This window comes from Gossypium hirsutum, chromosome A09 (genome assembly GCF_007990345.1).
Source record: "Gossypium hirsutum isolate 1008001.06 chromosome A09, Gossypium_hirsutum_v2.1, whole genome shotgun sequence".
Taxonomy (NCBI): Eukaryota; Viridiplantae; Streptophyta; class Magnoliopsida; order Malvales; family Malvaceae; genus Gossypium; species Gossypium hirsutum.
Genome location: NC_053432.1, coordinates 70,551,276 through 70,575,229, shown reverse-complemented (window position 1 = coordinate 70,575,229; position 23,954 = coordinate 70,551,276). Strand labels below are relative to the sequence as shown.

Sequence of the window (23,954 nt, the reverse complement as noted above, 5' to 3'; positions counted from 1 at the left end):
ATTGATACCTAGGTCCATGTACTATTGATTTTGGCATTCAGCCAAGTTAGGGTGTAACACTCTTAACCCTTATTCGTCGTCGGAACAAGGTTACGGAACATTACCAAATTTTACTGATTAATTACGAAAATTTCATTAGCTTTATTATACAAATCAAGAATCAATCATAGAACATTCATATTGTCCCTTAGATGGACCTTCAAGGCCTAGTATACACCTTAGAAGTGAATAGGGACTAAATCAAACACTAAAGAAATTTTTCTCTAAATCTCAAAATTTTTCTTAGGAGCAGGGGACACATATCCGTGTTTTAGGCTGTGTGGCTCACACAGCCAGGAGACACACCCATGTCTTAGGCCGTATGGGCATTTGATATGAGACACACAGCCGTGTCCTAGCCCGTTTCCTTACCCGTGTAACTCTTTGACTTGTGACACACGGCCAATCACACGTCCGTCTGTTAGGCCATGTCCAAAGTGCAGGGGTCACATGGCCAAGTCACACATCCGTGTGTTTGGCCGTGTGCAAAAACTTGGGAATTCTGTTTTGAAATTTCAAGGTGCAGGGGACACACGGCCAAACTACACGCCCATGTGCATGGCCGTGTGTGACACGCGGCTAAGACACACGTTCGTGTCTCTGCCCGTGTGGACAAAAATAGGCCATTTTAAGGCCACTTTTCTCACTTTTTATGCTATCAATCTGCATACAACACTCTCTCATACCAATATATCCCAAACAAGCAACCAATTTAAGTCAAAAATCATGTTTAAATCATAATATGTCATTACAAGACTCATTTCCATAAACTTACCATAATAACGCCATTCATTGATTACTAGAATCTCTACTAAATATATGTATACAAATATATATATGTATTATTCAAAACCATATTTCGAGTTTAGCTCTTTTCTAATTAAACTCTATACATGCCATATAAACCATAATATGTATAACAAATTCTACCAGAGCAATCTGAATAGTGTGGCTCGATGTGTTGATCCGATCCTTCAAATTCTTGAAAATCTACAAAGAACATTCAATAACACAAGTAAACTTAATGAAGCTTAGTAAGTTCATAGGCTTTAAATATAAATCTTACCAAACATGTTATAACAATAATTCATTAATTAAGCATTTTCACTAACATTTCCTGCCATTCACAATTTCAAATGATGAATTCACTTGATTGAGCTCAATATCAATAACTAATAAAATTCTTCCATATTAACTTCATTTGACACTAACCAATACTTGTCAAATTAAAGAATGACTTACGGATTTGAGTACATCGTTTTCTTAATGCCATAGTCCAACTATGATCTTACATATATATTGCCATGGTCCCGCCATAGTCTTACACTTGTAGTGCCATAACCTAGTTATGGTCTTATCATCAGGAAGCCATAGCCCAACTATAGTCTTACACTTATATTTATACTGCCATGGTCCAAACATGGTCTTACGTTCAAGGTGCCATAACCCAGTTACGGCCTTTTCACTAAAATGCCATAGTCCAGATATGGTCTTACATTTGAATATTGCCATGGTCCAACCATGGTCTTATCTGTCAATTCATACTTTCTCACTGAACAAGAGTACTCAATCCTGCGTTCCACTTAATTTGAACTTTCAATTCAATTTCTATATTTTTACAACAATCATAATTCAATAACAAAAATATGAAATAATACATTATATCTTTTCTATATTAACAATTAATCATGAAAGTTCAACTATATGAACTTACCTGGGGTAGTTTGTAGAAGTTGTAGAAATTCAGGACTAATCTGTTAATTTCTCTTTTCCACGTTTATCTTCGGGTTCTTGATCTACAATATAAAATTTTCCATTCATCAGCATCAAATTCAATTCTAATTCACTTAACAATTTATGTCCTTTAATTTTCAAAATTAAACATTTACCCCAACTTTTACAGTTTTTACAATTTAGTCCCTAATCAATTAACCCATCAATTGAGCTAAATTTACTTAATTAATACTTTATCTAATTATTTTAGGCTATTATACCGCCTTTTTATTTCATAAATTCAACACCAAACTCTAATTCTAAATTTTTTTCAAAATTAGGCCTAAAATCAATTTCTATTGAAATTACTTGATAAAATCATCATATAATAAAATTAAAACTTCAAATTCATGTTAATTCATCATAAAATTCTAGCACTAATCCATGGCAACTTTCACAATCACTCATGAAATAAAAAACTAATGAAATAGACAATTGGACCTAATTGTAAAAGTCTCAAAAACATAAAAATTTCAAGAAAAGAGCAAGAATTGAACTCACATATAGTAAAAATATGAAAAACCAGATTTTGGAGGACCTCCTATGGCTGTTTTTGGCTGAAGATTGATGACGAAATGTCTAGATTCAATTTGGTCACTTATTTTTATTTTTACTTTAATTTCCCAAATGACCATTTTGCCCCTAAGTCATAAAATTTAAAGATTTTTCTCAGCACAAACCGTTTCAGCCTTCTAAAAAGGTGTAATTCCTTTTTGGTCCTCCCTTACTTACCACTTAAGCTATTTAATCATTTAAAAAAGTTTTGTACCTTTTTCAATTTAGTCTTTTTAATTAATTAACTATCAAAACGTTAAAATTTTCTAACGAAATTTTAATACTAACTCAATGACACTATGTAAATATTTATAAAAATATTTGTGGCTCGTTTTATGAAATCGAGGTCTCAATTCCTCATTTTCAACCTAATTTTCCTAATAATTTCTTTTAAATCACAAATTTACTAATTCAAAAGTTTCCTAAAGTCATACTTGACACATAAATAATAATTAAATATTAAAAATTTCAAACTCACTCGTTGGATTTAGTGGTCTCGAACTACTATTTTCGATACAACTGAAAATTAGGCTGTTACATGGGGTGTGATACCCTTGACAGGGTATCAGACCTTAGGCCTTTGAAACTGAAAGTTGAGCTAAAAAACTTTAAAATTATGTCAAAACATCACAATATCATTCCAACGTGAATCAAAACATTATAAAGAAAAAAATTAAACTCATTTAGGCTCAAATACAGGGCATAAACACATCCAAGTTGAAATAATACAAATCTCATTTAAGAAAAATGTGAAAGAACTTTTAAGTTGGTCATTTAACTTTACAACAACTCATCTAGTCTAAGTATTTGTATACATGCCAATATTCAAATACAAATGGTATTTAAACCCTTAAATACAACCCTGAAATCTCAATGGGTGTAGGGGTTATTTTAGTGGCAGTATTTATGGCTTTCTACTTGAGGTTTCGACAAATGGAATCATAATGTTTGCGTCTTCTGGAGCTGTAAAAGGACTGTATGTTAGATCATAGGCTTTAGCTAAACCCACAAGAAAAGGATGAACTAAGAAGCATTAGAGTTAGACATTTCGATCATTAATTAAATAAAAATTTTGGTTTTCGACAATAAATTTAGGACCTTACCTCATATTATACATTTTCCTTTTAATCGACTTAGGGGCCAAGTCCCTTGTGATTGGCTCACGATTTTCTTCCTTCTTCTAGTGGTCTGGTGGGAATGTAACAGGTTGTCTACAGGCACAGATAAGAGAATGGATGCCATCTAAATTGACCAGTAAGTTGTTTGATTATTAAAGTAATATCTTTTAATTATTTGTCCTTATGAAGTGCATCTCTCTAGATAGTCAATGGGGTTCATGTGAATTGCTCTTTAAAAGGATAGAACATACCTTCTCCATTTTCTTTGGTTTTGGCTTATTTATTAGTATTACTTTAGCTTCGTTTTGCCCTTTGATTAATTCGGGAATTTCCCTTTTCCATTAGAATCTTTGGCCCTTTTATACCTTATATTATTTTTATTACTTATCTTCCCACTACCATCTATCTTTATTATTAACTTCCCCCACTACTAGCAATGATTTTTACTTATAATCTTTAAATATTATAATAATTCAACTAAAGAGATAAATTTGGTTAACTAAATGTTTAAATCACAAAATGGTATTTAAATTATATTTATATTTTTTAAGTTGGTATTTTAATTTTTTTTTTAGTCACAAGTAACGTTGTTTGAATCGGACCGATTGGATTGGGAATCATTCAAGGTACCAATTCAGAAAGTGACTTTGAATTGATTAGACTAGAAACTAGTATGAATTGGTGATTGAAACAAGATTTTCTTAATTTATATATTTTTTTAAATTTTTAATAATTTTTAATCGAACTAGTAAGATCGATTGGACTGATGAACCAGTGACCTGATCGGTTTAATCATCGGTCTGGTTAAAAACATTGATCCCAAGTGGTACCTAAATTATAATTTATTACCCAAATTACCCCAACCATTAAAAAAAATCTCTTAACTAATATACCTAAGATTTTTAACTTTAAAAAAATCTAAAAAGAAGTTAAATATTATTTCATTAAAAAATTTATAAACAGATTTAACTCTTGTTTTTCACCAAAGAACTCCAATAACAGAAAATTCAAGAACTTGTCTAAAAATTCATCCGAATCCAATTTTCAACAACAGAACCCAGTTCCGATGAGCTTTTTTTCTTTTCAACTTTTTAATATACCCTACAAGACATATGTAACACCTTCAACTTGCTTGTGGAATATAAAAAACTCCACAAGTGGTGTATGAGATAATTTTCTTTAATTAAATTAAAACTTTCATTTTTATTTTTTTTACATTCTCCTTCCCTACTTTCCCATGATTCTTTCTTCTCTTTTGAAGCAATTTTTTTTTAACCGTTAGAGTTTTTTTTTATTTTTTTTATTTTTACAATTCTCTTACCATTAAAGGTAAGCATGAGTTGGGCCGGGCCGGGTTTGGGTCAAGCTCGACTAAAAATTTAAGCCCATTTGCTAGGCCCAAGCCTAGCTCAAAAAATGGGTCTAAAATTTTGTCCAAGCTCGACCCGGATAAAAATGCTAAAACCCGAGCCCGACCCGATCCGCCCACATTAATTTTGATATTATTTTTTATATAATTTTAAAATAAATATAATACATCAAAAATACTAAAAACATCAAAATAAATATTTCCCAACAAATTAAAAATAAATTTTAAAAAATATGTGTACTTAAATAATACTAAGATAGATGTAACTAGAGATGTTCATGGGCCAGGCCCAAAAAAAGGGCCTAAAAATTTATCCAAGCCCAACCCAAATAAAAATGCTAAAACCCGGGCCCGGGTTGGCCCGCCCGTATTAATTTTTATATTATTTTTAAATATATATAATACATCAAAAATATTAAAAACATCAAAATAAATATTTCCCAACAAATTGAAAATAAATTTTAAAAAATATGTAGACTTAAATAACACTAAGATAGATGCAACTTAACAAGTAAATGCCTCTAAAATAATAAAAAATTAACAAATGCCTTTAAAATAATAACAAAATTAACAAGAAAATAAGTTTTATACAATATCCAAACAATAACAACAAAATAGTAGCAACACAATAGTAAAATGGTAGCAAAATAAGGAGAAAACAACAAGAAAATAACATTCAAAAAATAAAAAAATGCAGATTTTTTTGTCCTTTAGTGAATTCGGGCCAGGCTGGGCTGGGCCCGAGCTAAAAACACCTTACCTGAGGCCCGACTCTTTTTTAAACGGGCTTTTTTTTGTCCAAACCTATTTTTCGGGCTTATATTTATGCCCAAACACTCCTACATTTCGGGCAGGCCTTTAGGCCAGGCCGGGTAGCCCGGCCCATGAACACCACTAGATGTAACTTAATAAACAAATGTCTCTAAATTAATAACAAAATTAACAAATGTCTTTAAAATAATAACAAAATTAATAATAAAATAAGTTTTATAAAATATCCAAACAATAACAACAAAATAGTAGCAACATAATAGTAAAATGGTAGCAAAATAGGGAAAAAAATAAAAAGAAATTAATATTTAAAAAATCAATTTTTTTTGTTCTTTAGTGAATTCGGATCAGGCCAGGGCCAAAAATGCCTTACTCGAGGTTCGATCTATTTTTTAAACGGGTCTTATTTTTTTGTCCAAATCTATTTTTTGGGCCTATATTTTTTCTCAAACCCTCCCACATTTCGGGTAGGCCTTCAGGCAGGGCCAGGTGGCCCGACCGATGCTCGCCTCTACTTACCATGTTTTCTATTCAACTTCTCCTCTGCATTTGGATTTCATGCTTTGTCTAAGTTTTTTTTATTATAAAAGTTCATCCAATATTAACTATTTTATGTAAAATATATTGAAAAGAACGAAAAAAATTTATTTTTACGAAAAATAATATATGGATTGAAATTGGGTAAGAAAGGAATTAAAATTCACGTTTAGAAAGGAAAAGAAGCCAGCTGGAATTTAGGTTTTGTTGTCGAAAATTAGGTTTGGATGAGTTTTTCAATGGGCTTTTGAAATTTCTATACTAGAGTTATTGAGTGAAGAACAAAAAAGATGAATGTGTTCATAATTAAAAAAAAAAGGCTTAAAGAAATTATATTTAAGTTTTTTTATTTTTTAATTTAAAAATTGCCACATTTCACAAAATGATTAGTTAAGATATATTTTCTAATGGCTAGGGTAATTTGGGTAATGGTGTACAATTTACCTACCATTTTAGATAATGTGACAAAAAAAAATATATATATCAACTTAAAAAAATGACATAATTTTTATTTTGATTTGTCTGTGAATGGAAAACATTGAAAAAAGTGTTTAGTTGAAATTTAAAAAATGATTTAAAAAAATTAAAACATGTAAAAGAAGTTTAAAAATAAACAATAAAAAGTTATTTTTATTGTTTTTACTAAAAACGCTTTGTAAAAATAAAAAAATAAAAAGGTTAAAAACAAGAAATTTTAACTTTAAATGAAAAAACTCTAGTTCAAACTTATATAAACTAAAATAATTTTTTTTTCTAACATGTCTTAAATATCAATCTATTACGTTAGTTTAAATCCATATAAATCTAGTAAATTTTTTATTTTATATCTCATGTTCTTATTACAGGGAAGTAAGTACCAAACATGTTTTGATGTTTTCATTATTAATAACACACATTTAATTTTATTTATCTAATATATTTTTCAATTTAAAAAAAAAACAGAAATGAAATGAAAAGAAAACAGAAGTTAAATTCTTAAGACCTCCTCTTTGCAACTATACTAACATCGGCAATTACAATTCAAGTATAGGCGACAAATAAGCTAATATACTTAAAAGCAATGTAGTCAATGTGGCATTAGTGAGCGCACCATTTTTTTTTATTGGAACTAGTACTTATTGATATTAACTTATTTTGATGCCATGTTTTGGATTTATCAATGTTTTTAAGAATATTTTATAAATATAAATAGTAAGTTATTGGTCTTTGGTTAAGACATTTATTTCACATTCATCTCCACAAGATTGGGTGGTTGCATGTAATTTATCTATTTGTAATTCATTTTATTAGGTTGATGTTTCATCTTTACAAGTAGGATTTTCTAAGAGATTCTTATTAATATTTATTCTATTTCTTTATCTAGACTTAAATTATTAATTTTTCTTTTAGGCGTTTGCCAGTAAAATGTTTTCCGAAAAATGATTTTTGGAAAATGATTTACTTTTCTTATGTTTGGATGAATCTGTGTAAAATATTTTTTATTTTTTGGCAGATTTCATGAAAATATTTTTAGAAAAAGCTGTTTTTACATATATTAATAAATTTATATGCTATATACATAAGTAGTCCAGATTACACGTGTTGGTTTTTTAGCAGAAAACTAAAGGAGAAAAAAGAAAAAAGGAATGCAAAGTAGTTTGAACAAGAAGAAAACTGAATTTGATCTCCAAAAATCAGATCTTTTTCATTGACTTAGAAGCATTTATGTTACAATGAAATATGGTAGTTACCTAATGTATAACTCCTCCCACTAATACATGACTAAAGCTTAGATAGAATTACACACAAAATGTAGCTGACATACCAGCTATAACATCAAACATAAATCAACAACTGCTCTTACTAACTTTAAGTATAAATTACAAAGGAACTAAATCAAGTTACAACTGAACAAAATAAACAAAATGCTGCTGCTTTTCTGGTTTAGCTTGAATGCTGGTCTGCATGCTGGTTTGCTGCTGGTTCTTGCTGCATTGTAGGCCAAAGTTCAACAACATTTTGTACATTGCTTACTAATAAAGTAGTACATATTCCTTTTAGTGCATTAAGGGGGATTATGATTATGGTATGTTAGACATCAAAAGAACCTATATATTCTTAAAAAGTAAAGATATGAAAAAAGTAGAGTGTTGAAATGACTATTCAATGACATTGAAAATAATATCTAGGTGTCCAAAATTCAAATTCAAGGGTATAAGCAAAGCAAATAACAAAGACAATGTCACCACAAAAACTGTAAACTAAATGAAATATCGTGCAAGGCTGATCCAGAGATAAAAAATAAAATCTTTATTTGAAGTTCAAGGTCTTTGAAATGAACATACCCAAGCAAGCAACAAGGTATTTTCCAAAGCAATACATTGCAAATGATTCATAGCAATCACGTAGTATCAAGCAATCAATACTAATTGATGGGCACCAATGATACAAACTGTTAAAATATTTAACGTTTATAGGCAAGAAGCTAATCAACACAAAATATATACCGTACCTTGAGGTCTTAATGGTAAACACCCTTGCTATGGCAGTAATCCACAGCACTAATAAGTTGCTGAAAATACTTTCTAGCTTTATCTTCTTTCAACCTCCCTTTGCTTACCTGGCAGAAGAAGATAATAAGACAATAAAAACCAGATTAATATATAGTAATAAAACGTTGATACACAATTGAGATCTGATTCCTGAAGCACTTTTACATTCCAAGAGTAAACACAAATTTCTTACAATTTTGTCAAAAAGTTAACCACCAGTCACAAGTTTTAGAACAATGTATATTTTCGTCTCGTTAGCCATCACCTGTACCAAGAATATTGCTAGAAGTTACCAAGAAATATAGCCTTACCATACTTAAAATGTTTTTTAAAAGCCTAGTGGAGTCTTCTTTTGACAAAATGCAAGTCAGATTTGAAAGAGAGGAAACGAGAAGCAAGGAAGAAATGCATGGAGATCAATAAAGTAACTAAACTAGTAAAACTTCGTGCCAAACCTCATACAAACGGATGACATTTGGGTGTATGATGAGTTTCATTGTTGAAATTTCTCATTTAATCTGCAAATGAAAAGAGAAAAGAAAAAATGTAGCATGTATAAGGTAAAACATAAATAAGATTCATACGGTAAAACAAATCCATTGTTTAATACTATTTTGAAGAATAGTTTTCTTCTTTTGGGTAAAACATTAAGCAACCAAATGAGAGACATTCAAATAAGTTAATCTCAATTCAGAATTAAGTCAAGCTCACAAATAAAACATCTATAATTGCCACCAAACTCGAGGACATGTTATCCGGACTCTTCATTTTCCCTAAAATAAAGCATACCACACATGTACTCAACAAATATTCAAAAATGAGTGTGGGGGATTGATCCTCCACTTAAACAAAGGAACTTAGAAAAAGTTTAGCAAACCCATGTCGGACTCATACCCATATCTAAAACTCACCACAGAGTTGAGTAACATAGCATTGAGGGGAATAGAACCCGATAAAGAAAAAAAGAAAATAAATAAACTAAATTCTCTTGTATTGACTAAGTTGAATTCTACCTTCTTTTGCAAGCTAATTTCTTCCGCAAAAAACTCGAGGAAACGTGCACTAGAGTCACTCTCTCCACTTATTAAAACTTTTTCTATTGACTCAAGTAGCTTTATATTACTAGCATATTGATTTTTGTTCTTTTTTTTTATCTAATCAAGTCAAAAGGGCAAATTTTTGGATTTAAGTCATAAATGAAATGATAAGCAGAAACAAATTGCCCACACCAACCCAAGAAGCGATTAAATTTATGGCAAGATAGATCAAAATCCAAATACATAATAAAACCAAAACAAAATATGGTATAAGCAACAATCTTAAATGAAATTAACTCACAAAATTCCTAGTACACAAGTCAGACAACAAAGGAGGTTCTGCATTTCTGAATAGGATCTCTTTAACATCAATGTTTCCAGAAACACAAAATAAATATAAACTAAAAAATAAAAATGTTAGAAATCAAACAATGATCGTCGCCTTAAACTAAGACTCAGCTAAGAATTCATGGTAGATTTGGCTGAGAAAGAGAGGAAACGAAACAGAATATGCTGAGAAGAGAAGATATGCGACGGACTTTTACCTGGAAGAGAATATGAAGAACGGAGGAAGGAAAAGGAATTAAGAACGGAAGAAGGAGAAGGAGCTTTACTTGGATGAAGGAGGAACCGGAAAAGGTCATTGACCAAACTTTCTCGTCGTGTTCTTCGAAATCGCGTAGCTCTTGAGGAATTTAGGGCGGAGGGTAGGGTACCTTGCAATGGCACTAATTTGCAACCCAAGGGGAAGGGGAAGGGGAAAGGGGAGAAGAAGGCGTCATTTTCCGGAAAATGTCTTACCGAATTCAAAAGGGTAAGACATTTTCCCCAAATTGCAGGTCATTTTACCTGTGTTTGGAAAATATTTTTCAAATGTAAAATGTTTTTAAGCTTCCAAACACCATACAATCAGAAAAATATTTTCCGAAAAATCAAATCCTTGCAAACAAACGCACCCTTGATCTTACAATATTTTGAGATGTGTTTTGGTTTTCCACATCTATAATATTTTATTGTTTTATCCACTTTGTTTTCTGATTTTTGTTCTTCCTTTTCTTTTTTATATTTTTGTTTATTATAATATTCAATGGATGTTCTTTTTATTATTTTTTTGGTTTTACACGGCATCATGTTCTCAAGGGAGAATTATCACTTTTTATGTCAAATTGGCAGCAAAAAGATCTCGACCCTTTTTAGCATTGATATCTTGCTTTTGTAATTTTAGATCTTACCAATTTTTAATCCTTCTTTTTTTATAAAACTAATTAATTCGCCATATATAGGTTTTTCATAAGAAATGATGCCTTTGTAATCTTCCCTAATTTGGTTCCTAACTTTCTCTTCTAATATAGGATAGTAAGTCCTGCTAGAAAATTTTCTTTTCAAAATGGGTGTTAATTATTATATCTTTGTATGACACAAGTCATGAAGACATCTTTATACCATTTGAAATTTGTTGACTTTTTGTATTTTAAATTTGATAGTAATTTCAAATTTCTATTTTTGAGATGAGAAGATCTCCTATGAAATGTTTAAAGATTGAGAAAATCAAAGTTGTAACCACATATTGAGTTTCTCTTCCTTGTTCATCTAAGATATTTTCCCCTTGATCATCCTTTTTTTTTTTACAACTTTTAAAATTTCTTCTTGTAGAGTTGTAGTGAGTGCAAATCCCATCATCTTTTTAGTCGACTAGTGAAACCAACAACCAAAAGATTGGCTATGGCATGACCAGTGATTAACCTATTTTGGTTTGAGTTTTATAAACATTTGAAATTATTTTATTTTTATAATAAAGTACGATATTATATTCAAACATCCCATCTATATTCTATTTATATATGCTATTGACATTATATTTGTTTTAGAAGTTAGGTTTCTCTTCTATGATTAGGTCAAGTGAAGTGTTTTTTAGATAATATAATTGTTTTGATTTTTTCCAAGTCATTTTGTTAATCTATTGCTCATCTAATTGATCAAAGTCAAATTGGAAAGGTTGTAATACCCCATACCCGTACTTGAGACCGGGATAGGATACGAGGCATTACCGAAATTTTCAGAATAATTTCAATTAATTTATATTATTTAGTATTCATTTTCATGTTTCATGTAACATCCTTTTCATATATTCAATTCAAAATATCATATAAATACGATACAATACTTAAATTTTCATATTTACATGCTCATTCAAGGTATCCGAACCTACCTGACTAAATTGCAGAAATACCAAGATTTAGGGGCATATTGGTAATTTACCATTTTCCCAAATTTCACCCAATCTTAAATTGATAATTTCATTCAATTTATTAATTTAGATAATAAAACAATTTATTCCCTTCAATTTGGTCATTTTTGACATTTTTACAAAATTGCCCCCTAAAGTTTTACTTTTATTCAATTTAGTCCATGAGCTTAAAACATGCAAATTAGCCATGCTAACTGAATATTCATATATATTTTTCCTCCTCCTCCTCTCCATTCCACATCCTTAATGTATATAACATTCTTGTAAGTACGATTTCACAATTTACTTATTAATGCTCACATCAATCTGTTCACACGAGTCATAGTCACTCAATTATTTATAATTTGAGCTACAGAGCTCAAAATTAAGATCCGTAAATTTTCCCTAAAACTAGACTCACATATCATTCCACCATAAAATTTTAAGAATTTTTGGTTTAGCCAATTAGTACATTTTATTCATTTAAGTTTCCCCTGTTTCACTATCCAACAATTCTGACCTCTCTTCACTAAAAATTAATTATATCACAGTACAAAACTCGGATAATGTTCCCATTGATTTCTATTGAAAATAGACTCATTAAGGATTCTAAGCATATAAATTTGAGACTCTATTTAATTTTCTCCAATTTTTGGTGATTTTCCAAATTCAAAACAGGGGAACCCGAATTCATTCTAACATTGTCTCACAAAATTCATTATATCTCATAATTTACAAATTCATTGCTTACACCGTTTCTTCTATGAAAAACTAGACTAAATAAGCTTTAATTTCATATTTTATTCATCTTCTAATTCGATTTATACAATTTATGGTGATTTTTCAAAGTTAGTCTACTTTTGCTGTCCAATATTGTTTTAATTCAAGATGTTTATTACCATTTTTCCTTTAAATTTCAAAGGTCATACAATTCAGTCCTTGCTCAATTAGCCCATCTATTAAGCTAATTTTTCTCAATTAACATTTTATTCCATCATTCTAAACTATTACACAATCTTTGAAAATCAGAATTTTAACACTAAACCTTAATTCACAACTCTTTCACAATTAGGTCCTAAAATCAATATCTATTGAAATTACTTGATAAAATCATCAAACAACAAAATCAAAGCTTCAAATTCATTTTATTTCATCATAAACAGATAACACTTATCAATGATAGCTTTTAATTTTGTTCATAAAATTAAAAACTAATGAATTAAACACTTGGACCTAATTGTAAAAGTCACAAAAACATAAAAATCTCAAATAAAAGGGTAAGAATTGAACTCACATATGTCAAAGTATAAAAAACCAGCAGCTTTCAGACCTCCCATGGCGTTTTTGCTGAAGAAAAATGATGATATCTCTAGATTTTTCAAATTTGTCTTGTTTTATATGTTTAATTTGCAAAATTTCCCATTTTGCCCTTGTTTCTCCTTGTCTTTTTTGCTGATTTTCTTGTCCAACCGCCCAGCCCATACAATTTGGGTCCAATTGCCTTTTAAATCCCTCCTTTTTAATCACTTAAACTATTTAATCACAATTTAATAAATTTTGCACTATTTTCAATTTAGTTCTTTTTAATTAATTGACTAACCAAACGTTAAAATTTTCTAACAAAACTTTAATACTAACTTAATAACACTCCATCAATATTTATAAAAATATTTATGGCTCGGTTTATAAATCTGAGGTCTCGATACCTCGTTTTCAACCAAATTTACCTGATTAATTCTTTTAAAATCGCAAAATTCACTAATTAAAAATAATTCTTTTAAGTTCGCGCTTGGCCTATAATTATTATTTGTTAAAATTTCTAAACTTACTCGTCGGATTTAGTGATCTCGAATCACTGTTTCCGACACCACTGAAAAAATTGCCTGTTACAAAGGTTGGTGTAATATATTCATAGAATGTTTGACCTTATATTAGGGTGTTTGGGGCAACTAATTCGAACCTGTAACTTTCCAAAAGCATTAAGTCTTTGGATTTTAGTTAAGAAATCATTTTTAGAATTTTGTAAAGATTTTGTTATTTCATAATATGTAAATATCGGTTCTTCAGGATTCCTTTTAGCTTCTTTGATCAATTCTTTCCTAATTGATTGACCTTCTAGTGAATTTTTAATATAATTTACTTGCTTTCCTATTGTATAAAGACCTAGATTTGTATAATTGTTTTGTTCCGCTATCATTTTAACATCTTTTGATGAGATTTGTTCTCTTGCATCAAGAGATCTCACTCTTAAAGGACTTGTTTTTATTCCAATCTTTTTATGGATTTATTGGACCTCTATAAAATAAGGATGTTGAGATTCAACTTCTCCTTTATTTATTTTTCATTTAGTAATTTTTTATATTATATTAATAATTTTCAAATAATGCTCTTCAGACCATTTAAAGAATTTTATATCAAACTTATGGACCCATAAATTTGTAATACTTTCTGGAGAATGTATTCTTTCTCATTACCATAATTTTTAAGGTAATATTGTCCTTTTTTTTTATTCTCATTGGAGTAGAAGTGTTTTCTACACCCCTCTTTACTGATTTCAGAAGACTTTTCAAATGTGAAATTTATGAATTGTCATCTACTATTGCATTATTTTTCATTAATGAGTATGTCAGTAACATATTAGGTAAATTTGAGGGACTTCTTTCTTTTATAGCATAGATAGGTTGGAATATATTTGAAAAATAATCTATTTCTTGCAATTTGGTTTTAAATGTAGATGTCATGGAAGAGATAAAGCTTTATCTGTCCTAAAATTTATTCTTTGTGTTTCGAGATTTGATTCTTCTTCTAGATTTAGTTGTCTAAAGGTTACACTAAAGCTTCCTATTTCAAGAGAATATCTTTGATGTGTTGAGGGCACTCTAGATGGCCTATTGAATGTGAATTCAAGAGTGTCATCTTCGTGTTGAACAATGTATTTTGAATAGGGATTGGTACAACAAGATATGCAGCTCATTCCAATCTCCATCTGGCAGGGAGTTAGATCTCATGCCATTGTTATGTTCTATGTATTGTGGCATGGGAACTTGATGTATCTTTTGGTCTCATCATTTGTCCAAGATCCTTTTTGCAAAAACGAGTCATCCCTTGATGCCATTATCCATCCAAAACCTTCTTCACTAAGGGAAGATCACTGCTTGACATTGTCACCTGTTCGAGACACTCTCCACAAGCAAAGGCTATTTCTTAGCCCTTTTCGTATGAAGACTTCTCCCATGAAAAAAAGACTCTTTTAGAAGCCACTCGCAAGTAATCGCCTGCCTAAGATCGTCACACAAAAAGGGCCACCTCCATCTTGCAAGGGGAAGTCATCATGAAGACGGACAAGAAATCCTCTCTTCACCTTTGTGAGGCACGTTTACATGTTTTCACCATCTTCTTCCTCATCATTAGAATGTGTCATCCAAGAGAATAATTCAAAAAACATGTCTTCAGATTTTAATTTTATATACAAACATATTTAAAAAACAATACAACCACTATATTGAATCATAAAGAAATAAAAGTAATATAAAAATATTTAAAAATGTTTTTTAAAATAATTATTGATAAAATAATAAATTTTAAATAATTTTATAAATTAGAATTTAACTTATGTGACAATATTAATATTTTAGAATATTGTGCATTCAAATTCAAGTAATTAAGAGAGTAATTTTATTTTTAAAATAAATTAAATTAAATTGATAATTTTTTAATTAAATTTATGTGGATTGATTCAAAATTCTAACCCATACGAATAACTAATTAAATATAATAGCATATATATATATTCTGTTACTCAATTTAATGAATCGATTTTCTCTTTCTTAATGATGGAGTGTGATTTCTTCCCCTTTATTTTTAAGATTCACTTTTGAGATCTATTTAGGGAATATTAAACCCTAAAAGGGAGGTGTAGTTTTTTTTGTAATAAAAAGAGTTGTACTTTTTAGTTATTGTAAATAATATAATATTATATATATTTATGTGTGTGTATGTAATATATAAATAATACTACAACTGCTAGCAGCCTTAAACCAGGGAGAGGCGAGAGGGACAGGGAGAGAGTGGTAAGAAGCCAAGTCGTTTGTTTTGGTTTTGTTCAGCAGAAATATGGAAGAACTGTTGAAGGACTTTGAAGTGCCGCCGAAAAACTCGTCGGAGGCGGCGTTGAGGCGGTGGAGAAAGCTTGTCACGATTGTTAGGAACCCTCGCCGGAGGTTCCGAATGATCGCGAATCTCGAAAAAAGATCCGAAGCCGAACAGCAAAAGCTCAAAATCAAGGTTTTCATCTAGTTTTCCCCTTATACTTTTTATGAAAATTCCGTTATTGTCTTCCTTTTTTCTCTGAAGTTCTCCACTGAACTAGCAAATGCACAGTTACGATATTAATCAACTCTTGGATTCAAACAAAATGAAGGCCATTCCTTTCCAACCTTTTTTATTTGTTAAAAATTTTTACTTGATCGTCGGAGGAACCAAAGGGACGGCTAGGAATTTTCATTTGTTTTTTGGGCAACTGTGGTATACTCACAGATTAGGGAATCTCATTTCATTTCATTTTAACTTATGCTAATTGAGGCTAATTAATTAATTAATTTTAAATATTAGAAATTACGATTTGGTGGATCGGATCCATTTGTAGTCCCCTATAGTTAGGGAACATATTGTCGTACTTATCTGCAAGCACCAGTGATGTACTGCCACGTTTGGGGCACCTTGTGGTTGAACATGGTCTCTCCATTAAGATGGTGCTGTGGCAATCACTGATTCGGTTAAATGCTTTTTTAGCTACGCGTTTCTGTCTTTTTGGTGCAATTTAAGCTACGCCTCCCGCCAACTAAATCATCAAGAAAATCTATTCCTGCCGTCGCTTTTTACAGTGGAGAATCCACTACTGCAGTACCATAGTTTTCAATTTTCTCATGGGTTGTGATCCGCTGGGTTGATCAAAACAAACAACTCTAGTTGAGCGATTTATCAAATTTTCAAAAGTAATTTATAATGATTACGAACAAGACCTTATTCTTTTCTTTTTGAAAAAAAAAATACTTTTTGCTAAAAAAAAACTACTCAATCCATTTAGTCACTGTAGAAATCGAATTTATGATTGGATACAGAATATGTATTCCTTCAACATTTATATTCAACTTTTTAGGAGTTTTTTCATTTAATATGCAGTGGGATTCGTATGCAAGAACTTGGAAAAAGAATTAAAAGTTAGATCATCATGATGTCATGGGTTTGAAAGTAATTAATAATAGTTTTGAGAGAAAGTCAAACGAAAACGGAGTTGGTGCCGCTTACTCTAATAAATTATGGTGGTTTCAGTACAGTTCCGTCTTTCTAGAGTTCCTTGGATTTTGTCTTTAATTTTGGTTGTGACGTAGAGGTAGGGAGTGAATTTAAAAAATCTAATTTATGCTAGGCCAGAATTAATCAACGTTTTTGACTATAGATGATAAAGGGTTTCTAATGAAACTTCCTTGAAATTTCCTAGTAGGTTTCAAATGGACCCCAGGTGTATTGTACCGTATTAAATACGATACAAGCTATGGGGAACATTTATGTCAAGGATAAGGATGGCTTTTAATTTTGCCCCATTAGCTCTGCAAGAATCATGCCCTACCTGTATTATTTGTTCCACGTCACATATTTCTTATCCATCATGATATAAATAGATTTGTTCGTTTTGTGGGGAATCTTTTGTGTTTTAAAACTAATAATGCTGTTTAGTTTATTGCCTTCTAAGCTTTGAACTGTCGTGGCGGTCGACTTGTCTTCTAGTTGCAATCTCTATGATTAAATCACCATTATGCAATATCATATATTGCAGTTGTTGCGTGTTTTACAAGCTTGGGATTAGGAATCTGATAAAAGAATGCCATTTCAACTAATGTTTGATTCTTTAATGCTACATTTGGGAACATGAATTCATTTGTTACATAAATTGTAAGAATGAAATATATGCCTTTTATATATTTGGAAACTGTAAAATGCATGAAATTCATAATTCTTTTAAGAATTTCAAATTCACTACTATATAGTCATCCAACAAATCTACGAATTTGAGAAATAATCATGAATGCCACAATTATATGAGTTATCACTCAATTTACACTATTTTTGAAATCTAAGTTCCCAAACTCTACCTAAAGTGCTCAGTTTCTGATAAAAGGAAGATATAATGGAAATGGTGTAAATGTGTCAGTTCAATTAAAGGGTTGTTTTAAAAGCTTTGCTTGCGTCTAGAGAGCACTTTTGAATTTTGATAGTGCTGTCGTTTCATGTTAAATAAAGGTCCAGTCCTAACAAATGCCCAAGCTAAATTTCTTTTGAATAGGTTATATAATATTTATTAACATCATCTGAAGTTAAAAAAAAAAAAAAAAAACCACTTGTTACAAAGACATGGTGGAAATTGTATAAGGCAGGGATACGGTTGATGAAATGAATCCTGGTAAGAATACCTTATTCTTAGCAGAACGTTTTTGATAAGCCCAAATCCTTTCCATTATCAGTATTTATCTTTCTTATGTAAGACAAGTTTCCCCTTGAGCATCTAAATCATTTACTTTTAGCTGGTAATATATAATGAGGGTTTTTCTTTTCCTTACAAATTCTAATGAGATACTGGAACATGATACAATGTTGTGCATTGAAGATCATAAATATCAACAATAATCCAAAAATCTTCTTCGGGAAGATGACTGGGAACATTTTGAGATTGCTATTACAATGAATATACTATTATTGTTATGATAAGAATATCTTTTAAGTTCTGCTACAACACCAAGTATCACTATTGCAATGAATATACTTTATTTTACTAAACTACTTTGACCTTATAATGCATCTAATCTATTTATGACTTTTTCCCCCTAAACCAGGAGAAAATTCGAGTTGCTCTTATTGTTCAGAAAGCAGCTTTGCAGTTTATTGATGGTATGATATGCAGTTTTTCTGTTGGAACAATGCTTATATGATACCCCTTTTTATGTTATCTTTTTCTCATGTATAAATCAACTGATCCTGTGATCATATTCAGCTGCTGGTCCACCTGATTACAAGATTACTGACGAGGTTAGACAAGCAAAATTTGGAATTGAACCAGATGAACTTGCTTCTATTGTTCATGGTCATGATATAAAGCGCTTAAAGTCGCATGGTGGAGTTGATGGGATTGCTGAGAAAGTCACAGTCTCCCTTGATGAGGGTGTCTGCTCAGAAAACGTATCTACTAGACAAAGGATCTATGGCTTCAACCGATACACAGAGAAACCTCCAAGAAATTTCTGGATGTTTGTTTGGGATGCACTCCAAGACTTGACCTTGATCATCCTTATGATTTGTGCCGTGGTGTCTATAGGTGTTGGACTTGCCACAGAGGGGTGGCCAAAGGGAATGTATGATGGAGCAGGAATTTTACTCAGTATAATCTTGGTAGGATTAGTTACTGCTATCAGTGACTATAGGCAGTCATTGCAATTCAGAGACCTTGACAGGGAGAAGAAAAAGATTTCTGTTCAAGTTACAAGAGACGGACGTAGGCAGCAAGTTTCTATTTATGACCTGGTTGTCGGCGATGTTGTTCATTTAGGTATAGGTGACCAAGTTCCAGCTGATGGGCTGTTCATATCGGGATACAGCGTGCAGATTGATGAGTCAAGTTTGTCAGGGGAGACTGACCCAGTTGACATATATGAACAAAAGCCTTTTCTTCTTTCAGGAACCAAAGTTAGAGATGGATCAGCAAAGATGCTGGTCACAGCAGTTGGTATGAGGACCGAATGGGGGAAGTTGATGGAAACTTTGAATGAGGGGGGAGAAGATGAGACCCCACTTCAGGTGAAATTGAATGGTGTTGCTACAATTATTGGTAAAATCGGCTTGACATTTGCTGTGCTCACATTCTTGGTCTTAACAGTAAGGTTTCTCATTGAGAAAGCCCTCCACAATGAGTTCACAAAATGGTCCTCAACTGATGCATTGACGCTTCTGGACTACTTTGCTATTGCAGTAACAATAATAGTTGTTGCTGTTCCCGAAGGATTACCATTAGCAGTTACACTGAGCCTGGCCTTTGCAATGAAACAATTAATGGATGAAAGGGCGCTGGTCAGGCATCTCTCTGCATGTGAGACAATGGGTTCTGCTAGTTGCATCTGTACTGACAAGACAGGGACACTAACCACAAACCATATGGTAGTTAATAAGATATGGATATGTGAGAAAATTAGAAACATTGGTGGTAATGAGAACAAGAGCATTGATGAGCTGGAGATACATGAAAGTGTTTTCAGTATCCTTCTGCGTTCTATTTTTCTAAATAGTAGTGCTGAAGTGGTGAAAGATGAAAATGGAAAGAACTCCATTTTGGGAACACCAACAGAAACAGCACTGCTCGAATTTGGGCTTCTTTTGAGTGCTGATCTTGATGCATACCGAAGACAGTTTAAGATTCTCAAGGTTGAGCCTTTCAATTCAGACAGGAAGAAGATGTCTGTGTTGGTGGCTTTGCCTGAAGGCAGAATCCAAGCTTTTTGTAAAGGTGCACCTGAAATAGTATTACGTATGTGTGAAAAGGTTGTTGATTCCAGTGGGGAAGTAGTTCTTTTATCCGAAGAACGAGTAAGAGATATAACAGAGGCCATAAATGGCTTTGCTTCGGATGCTCTAAGGACTCTGTGTGTGGCTGTTAAAGATGTCGGTGAAACTTTTAATGAGAATGGTATACCTGATAGTGGCTATACCCTGATAGCGGTTTTTGGGATCAAGGATCCTGTGCGTCCTGGAGTCAAGGAAGCAGTTCAAACCTGTCTAGCTGCTGGAATTACTGTCCGTATGGTCACTGGTGATAATATTAACACTGCAAAAGCAATAGCTAAAGAATGTGGCATACTAACAGCAGAAGAGAATGCCATAGAAGGACCAGAGTTTAGTAGCAAGTCTCCTGATGAGATGAAGGACATTATACCAAATATTCAGGTTCAAATGACCATAAAAAACTTTTTATCTTTTTATTCATGCTTCATGAGGTGTACATTTTCTTGAACACTGTCTTGATTTCAGGTAATGGCACGGTCAAAGCCTTCCGATAAGCTCAATTTCGTAATCAATTTGAGAAATATGTTTGGAGAAGTTGTTGCTGTGACTGGTGATGGGACCAATGATGCTCCAGCTTTGCGCCGGTCAGATATTGGACTCGCTATGGGGATAGCTGGAACAGAGGTTTGTATGCATTCATAGTTTTATTTAATGACGATATGATTCTAACAAGCTTGGATGTGTTTATCTTCTTGATTTTGCTCACATATTTTGATGTTATTCAGCATCCTATGTGACGTTAGTTTATTGTTTATTCTCTTAATGTTTTCATTGGATGTCATCTCTCTCCAGGAACATCTTTGTATTTCATTTTGTTTTGTTTTGTTTTGTATTTCATGTTTACTACCGTATTATTTATATTTTATTGACTTTACTGAATTAGTTTATCCATTAAGAAATAGGAAAACAAATTGTTTTCCGAAAGTAACAAATTTTAACTTTTTCTTTTGGCCTTTTGACCGAGGTTTATCAATATCTTGGTTCCAACTTCCATTTTTAAAGATTGCCTAGGTGAATATTTTGAGCTTTGGATTTTTCTCCACTCCTCTTTCTAATTGGATGTTTCTCCCATTCTCTGGAAAAATGGCCTTCGTAATTTTGTAAATGACTCATCAAAAGAAATTTTTGGATCCATTGCTGTTTTGTTGCTTCCATTTTCTTGGTATCATTTGAACTTAATTCTCTCAGTTTCTATATGTTTTTTTCTTTGGTTTTTTTTATTTGGATAAGCATGCTTGTTTTTTATCAGGCATGTCCTTAATAACTTTCTGTCTGTCCTTGACATGCTTATAGAAGATATTTAATCTTTTTTTGGATGAAAGACCTGTGTATTTTTGTTAGTGGTCTTTTCTTTCTGTAGGGAGATGTTTGGATAACCAAGATATCTGATAAGTTTTATTGGATTGATTTAAAGTTGTTTTATTTTATTTCTTTGTGCTTGATACCCTAACTTTTTTTTCAAGCTGTACTTTATGAGTCTATAATTATCAGCTAATAACTTTTATTTGTGCAAGTAAATCATTTTTTTTTTGTGAACTGCTGGAAATATTTAGGAATAGCAGCATAGTAACATTTAGTTCTTGGAGGTATGTAGATTGGATTAAGATGTATGTTTGACAATGTCATTCTTTTTTATGAAGATATCTGCTATCAGACTACAATATTTGTACTCTGGGCTGACCTTGTTTCTATATCAAGTTTTTTAGCATTCTTCTCTTTCTGCTCTGACTTTCGTTTTGTTAATGCCTTGATTGTACAGGTTGCGAAAGAAAATGCTGATGTCATTGTAATGGATGATAATTTTGCTACTATTGTAAATGTAGCCAAATGGGGACGTGCAGTATACATAAACATACAAAAGTTTGTGCAGTTCCAGTTAACAGTTAATGTTGTAGCTCTTATAATCAATTTTGTCTCCGCATGCATCTCAGGTGTGTTGTTCTGTGAAGCTTTTGTCATACATGTATTATATTTGTAAAAATTAAACACTATCATTATCATTTGCTGACCTGTGCATGACTTTCCAGGATCTGCCCCTCTCACAGCTGTACAATTGCTTTGGGTTAATATGATAATGGATACTCTTGGGGCATTGGCACTAGCTACAGAGCCTCCAAATGATGCATTAATGAAAAGGCCGCCTGTTCCAAGGGGCGCAAGTTTTATCACCAAACCAATGTGGAGAAATATCATTGGCCAAAGTATATATCAACTAATTGTCCTTGGTGTTCTCAATTTTGATGGGAAGCAGCTTCTAAAGCTTACGGGTTCAGATGCCACCACTGTTCTGAATACTGTGATATTCAATTCATTTGTGTTTTGCCAGGTATGATTTTTCAGATTTAACAGCCACTATAAGCTTCTTTGGCGATAGCTTTTTATGCATTTGTTCAGTTGGATGACAAACATTCTCACATTATCAGTTTAAGATGATCATTTGATCAAGACACACCTCAAAAAGTTTCAAGATGTCTCTATTTCGAAGTGTGCTCATTGTCAGGAGCTTAAGGCTATAATTTGTATAGGTCAATGACAAAATCATAGTGAAATTAGTAGAGAAAATTGTATACCATCTCATTAATTAAAGTCGGAGGTAGATTCAAGGGGATAAGCAGGAGCCTTGGCTCCTTATTTAGTCTCCCAAAACTATATAATTCGATCCTCTTTAATAACCAAAACAGACTTCACCTAGAACAGAACGTTATAGCTCATCCTCATTTGGTAGAGGAAACGTCTTTAATTATTGACTTTTTCTCTTTGGATATTTGCAGGTGTTTAATGAAATAAATAGCCGTGAAATAGAGAAGATAAATATATTCCGGGGCATGTTTAGCAGCTGGATATTCCTTGGCGTGATGGCTTCGACAGTAGCATTCCAAGTGGTGATAGTTGAGTTCCTTGGAACATTTGCCAGCACTGTGCCTTTAAGTTGGCAACTATGGCTACTTTGCATCTTAATTGGGTCAGTTAGCTTGATTGTCGGTGTGATTGTGAAGTGTATCCCTGTTGAAAGAGCAGCTGTTAAGCCAAAGCATCATGATGGTTATGATGCACTTCCTAGTGGTCCAGAACTTGCATGAATTTTGCCAACTAAAAGTGGACTGAAGGTTCCTTCCTGATGTTCTACTTGAATTGCCGTTGGTTTCTTCACAGATTTTGATTCTTGGTTGGTTGGGATCCTTAAATTTTACTTGTTTCATTTTCCTTCTCTTTTCTTCAGATGTCCTTTCTTCGCCGGAGTGATTCCAGCCCTTAAGTTTTGCTTAGGAACGAGTTAAGTTCAATTGGACTTTTGGAGTTCACAAACCGTTTATGAATTCTCTATATTTTTATACTAATTTTGAGTTTTGTATTTTTGGATTTATTTTGACAAAATTAACTTTTAGACAT

At 31.9% G+C, this 23,954-nt stretch overlaps 1 protein-coding gene and 1 long non-coding RNA gene across 2 annotated transcripts; one reads left to right on the top strand and one right to left on the bottom strand.

Moving 5' to 3' along the window:
- Window positions 1–7,824: 7,824 nt before the first annotated feature.
- On the bottom strand, window positions 7,825–10,792 carry LOC107890317 (uncharacterized). Its single transcript, XR_005901159.1, has 5 exons — window positions 10,345–10,792; window positions 9,149–9,211; window positions 8,887–8,958; window positions 8,654–8,761; window positions 7,825–8,130 (listed from the first exon to the last, which is right to left on the bottom strand). It is a non-coding gene; the product is annotated as an uncharacterized lncRNA (long non-coding RNA).
- A 4,959-nt stretch (window positions 10,793–15,751) lies between these two features.
- LOC107889412 (putative calcium-transporting ATPase 11, plasma membrane-type) lies at window positions 15,752–23,916 on the top strand. The gene is made up of 7 exons (XM_016813820.2): window positions 15,752–16,241; window positions 18,848–18,902; window positions 19,006–20,945; window positions 21,030–21,188; window positions 22,324–22,495; window positions 22,592–22,890; window positions 23,336–23,916. Exons 1-7 carry the CDS (start codon window positions 16,071–16,073, stop codon window positions 23,642–23,644), a joined length of 3,105 nt encoding a protein of 1,034 aa, XP_016669309.1. The 5' UTR covers window positions 15,752–16,070; the 3' UTR covers window positions 23,645–23,916.
- Window positions 23,917–23,954: the final 38 nt, after the last annotated feature.

Coding starts and splice junctions, on each gene's coding strand:
- LOC107889412 (XM_016813820.2), top strand. CDS start 16,071: ATGGAAGAACTGTTGAAGGACTTTGAAGTGCCGCCGAAAAACTCGTCG. Junction 20,946..21,029: donor ACATTATACCAAATATTCAG/GTTCAAATGACC, acceptor TCTTGATTTCAG/GTAATGGCACGGTCAAAGCC. Junction 22,891..23,335: donor ATTCATTTGTGTTTTGCCAG/GTATGATTTTTC, acceptor GGATATTTGCAG/GTGTTTAATGAAATAAATAG.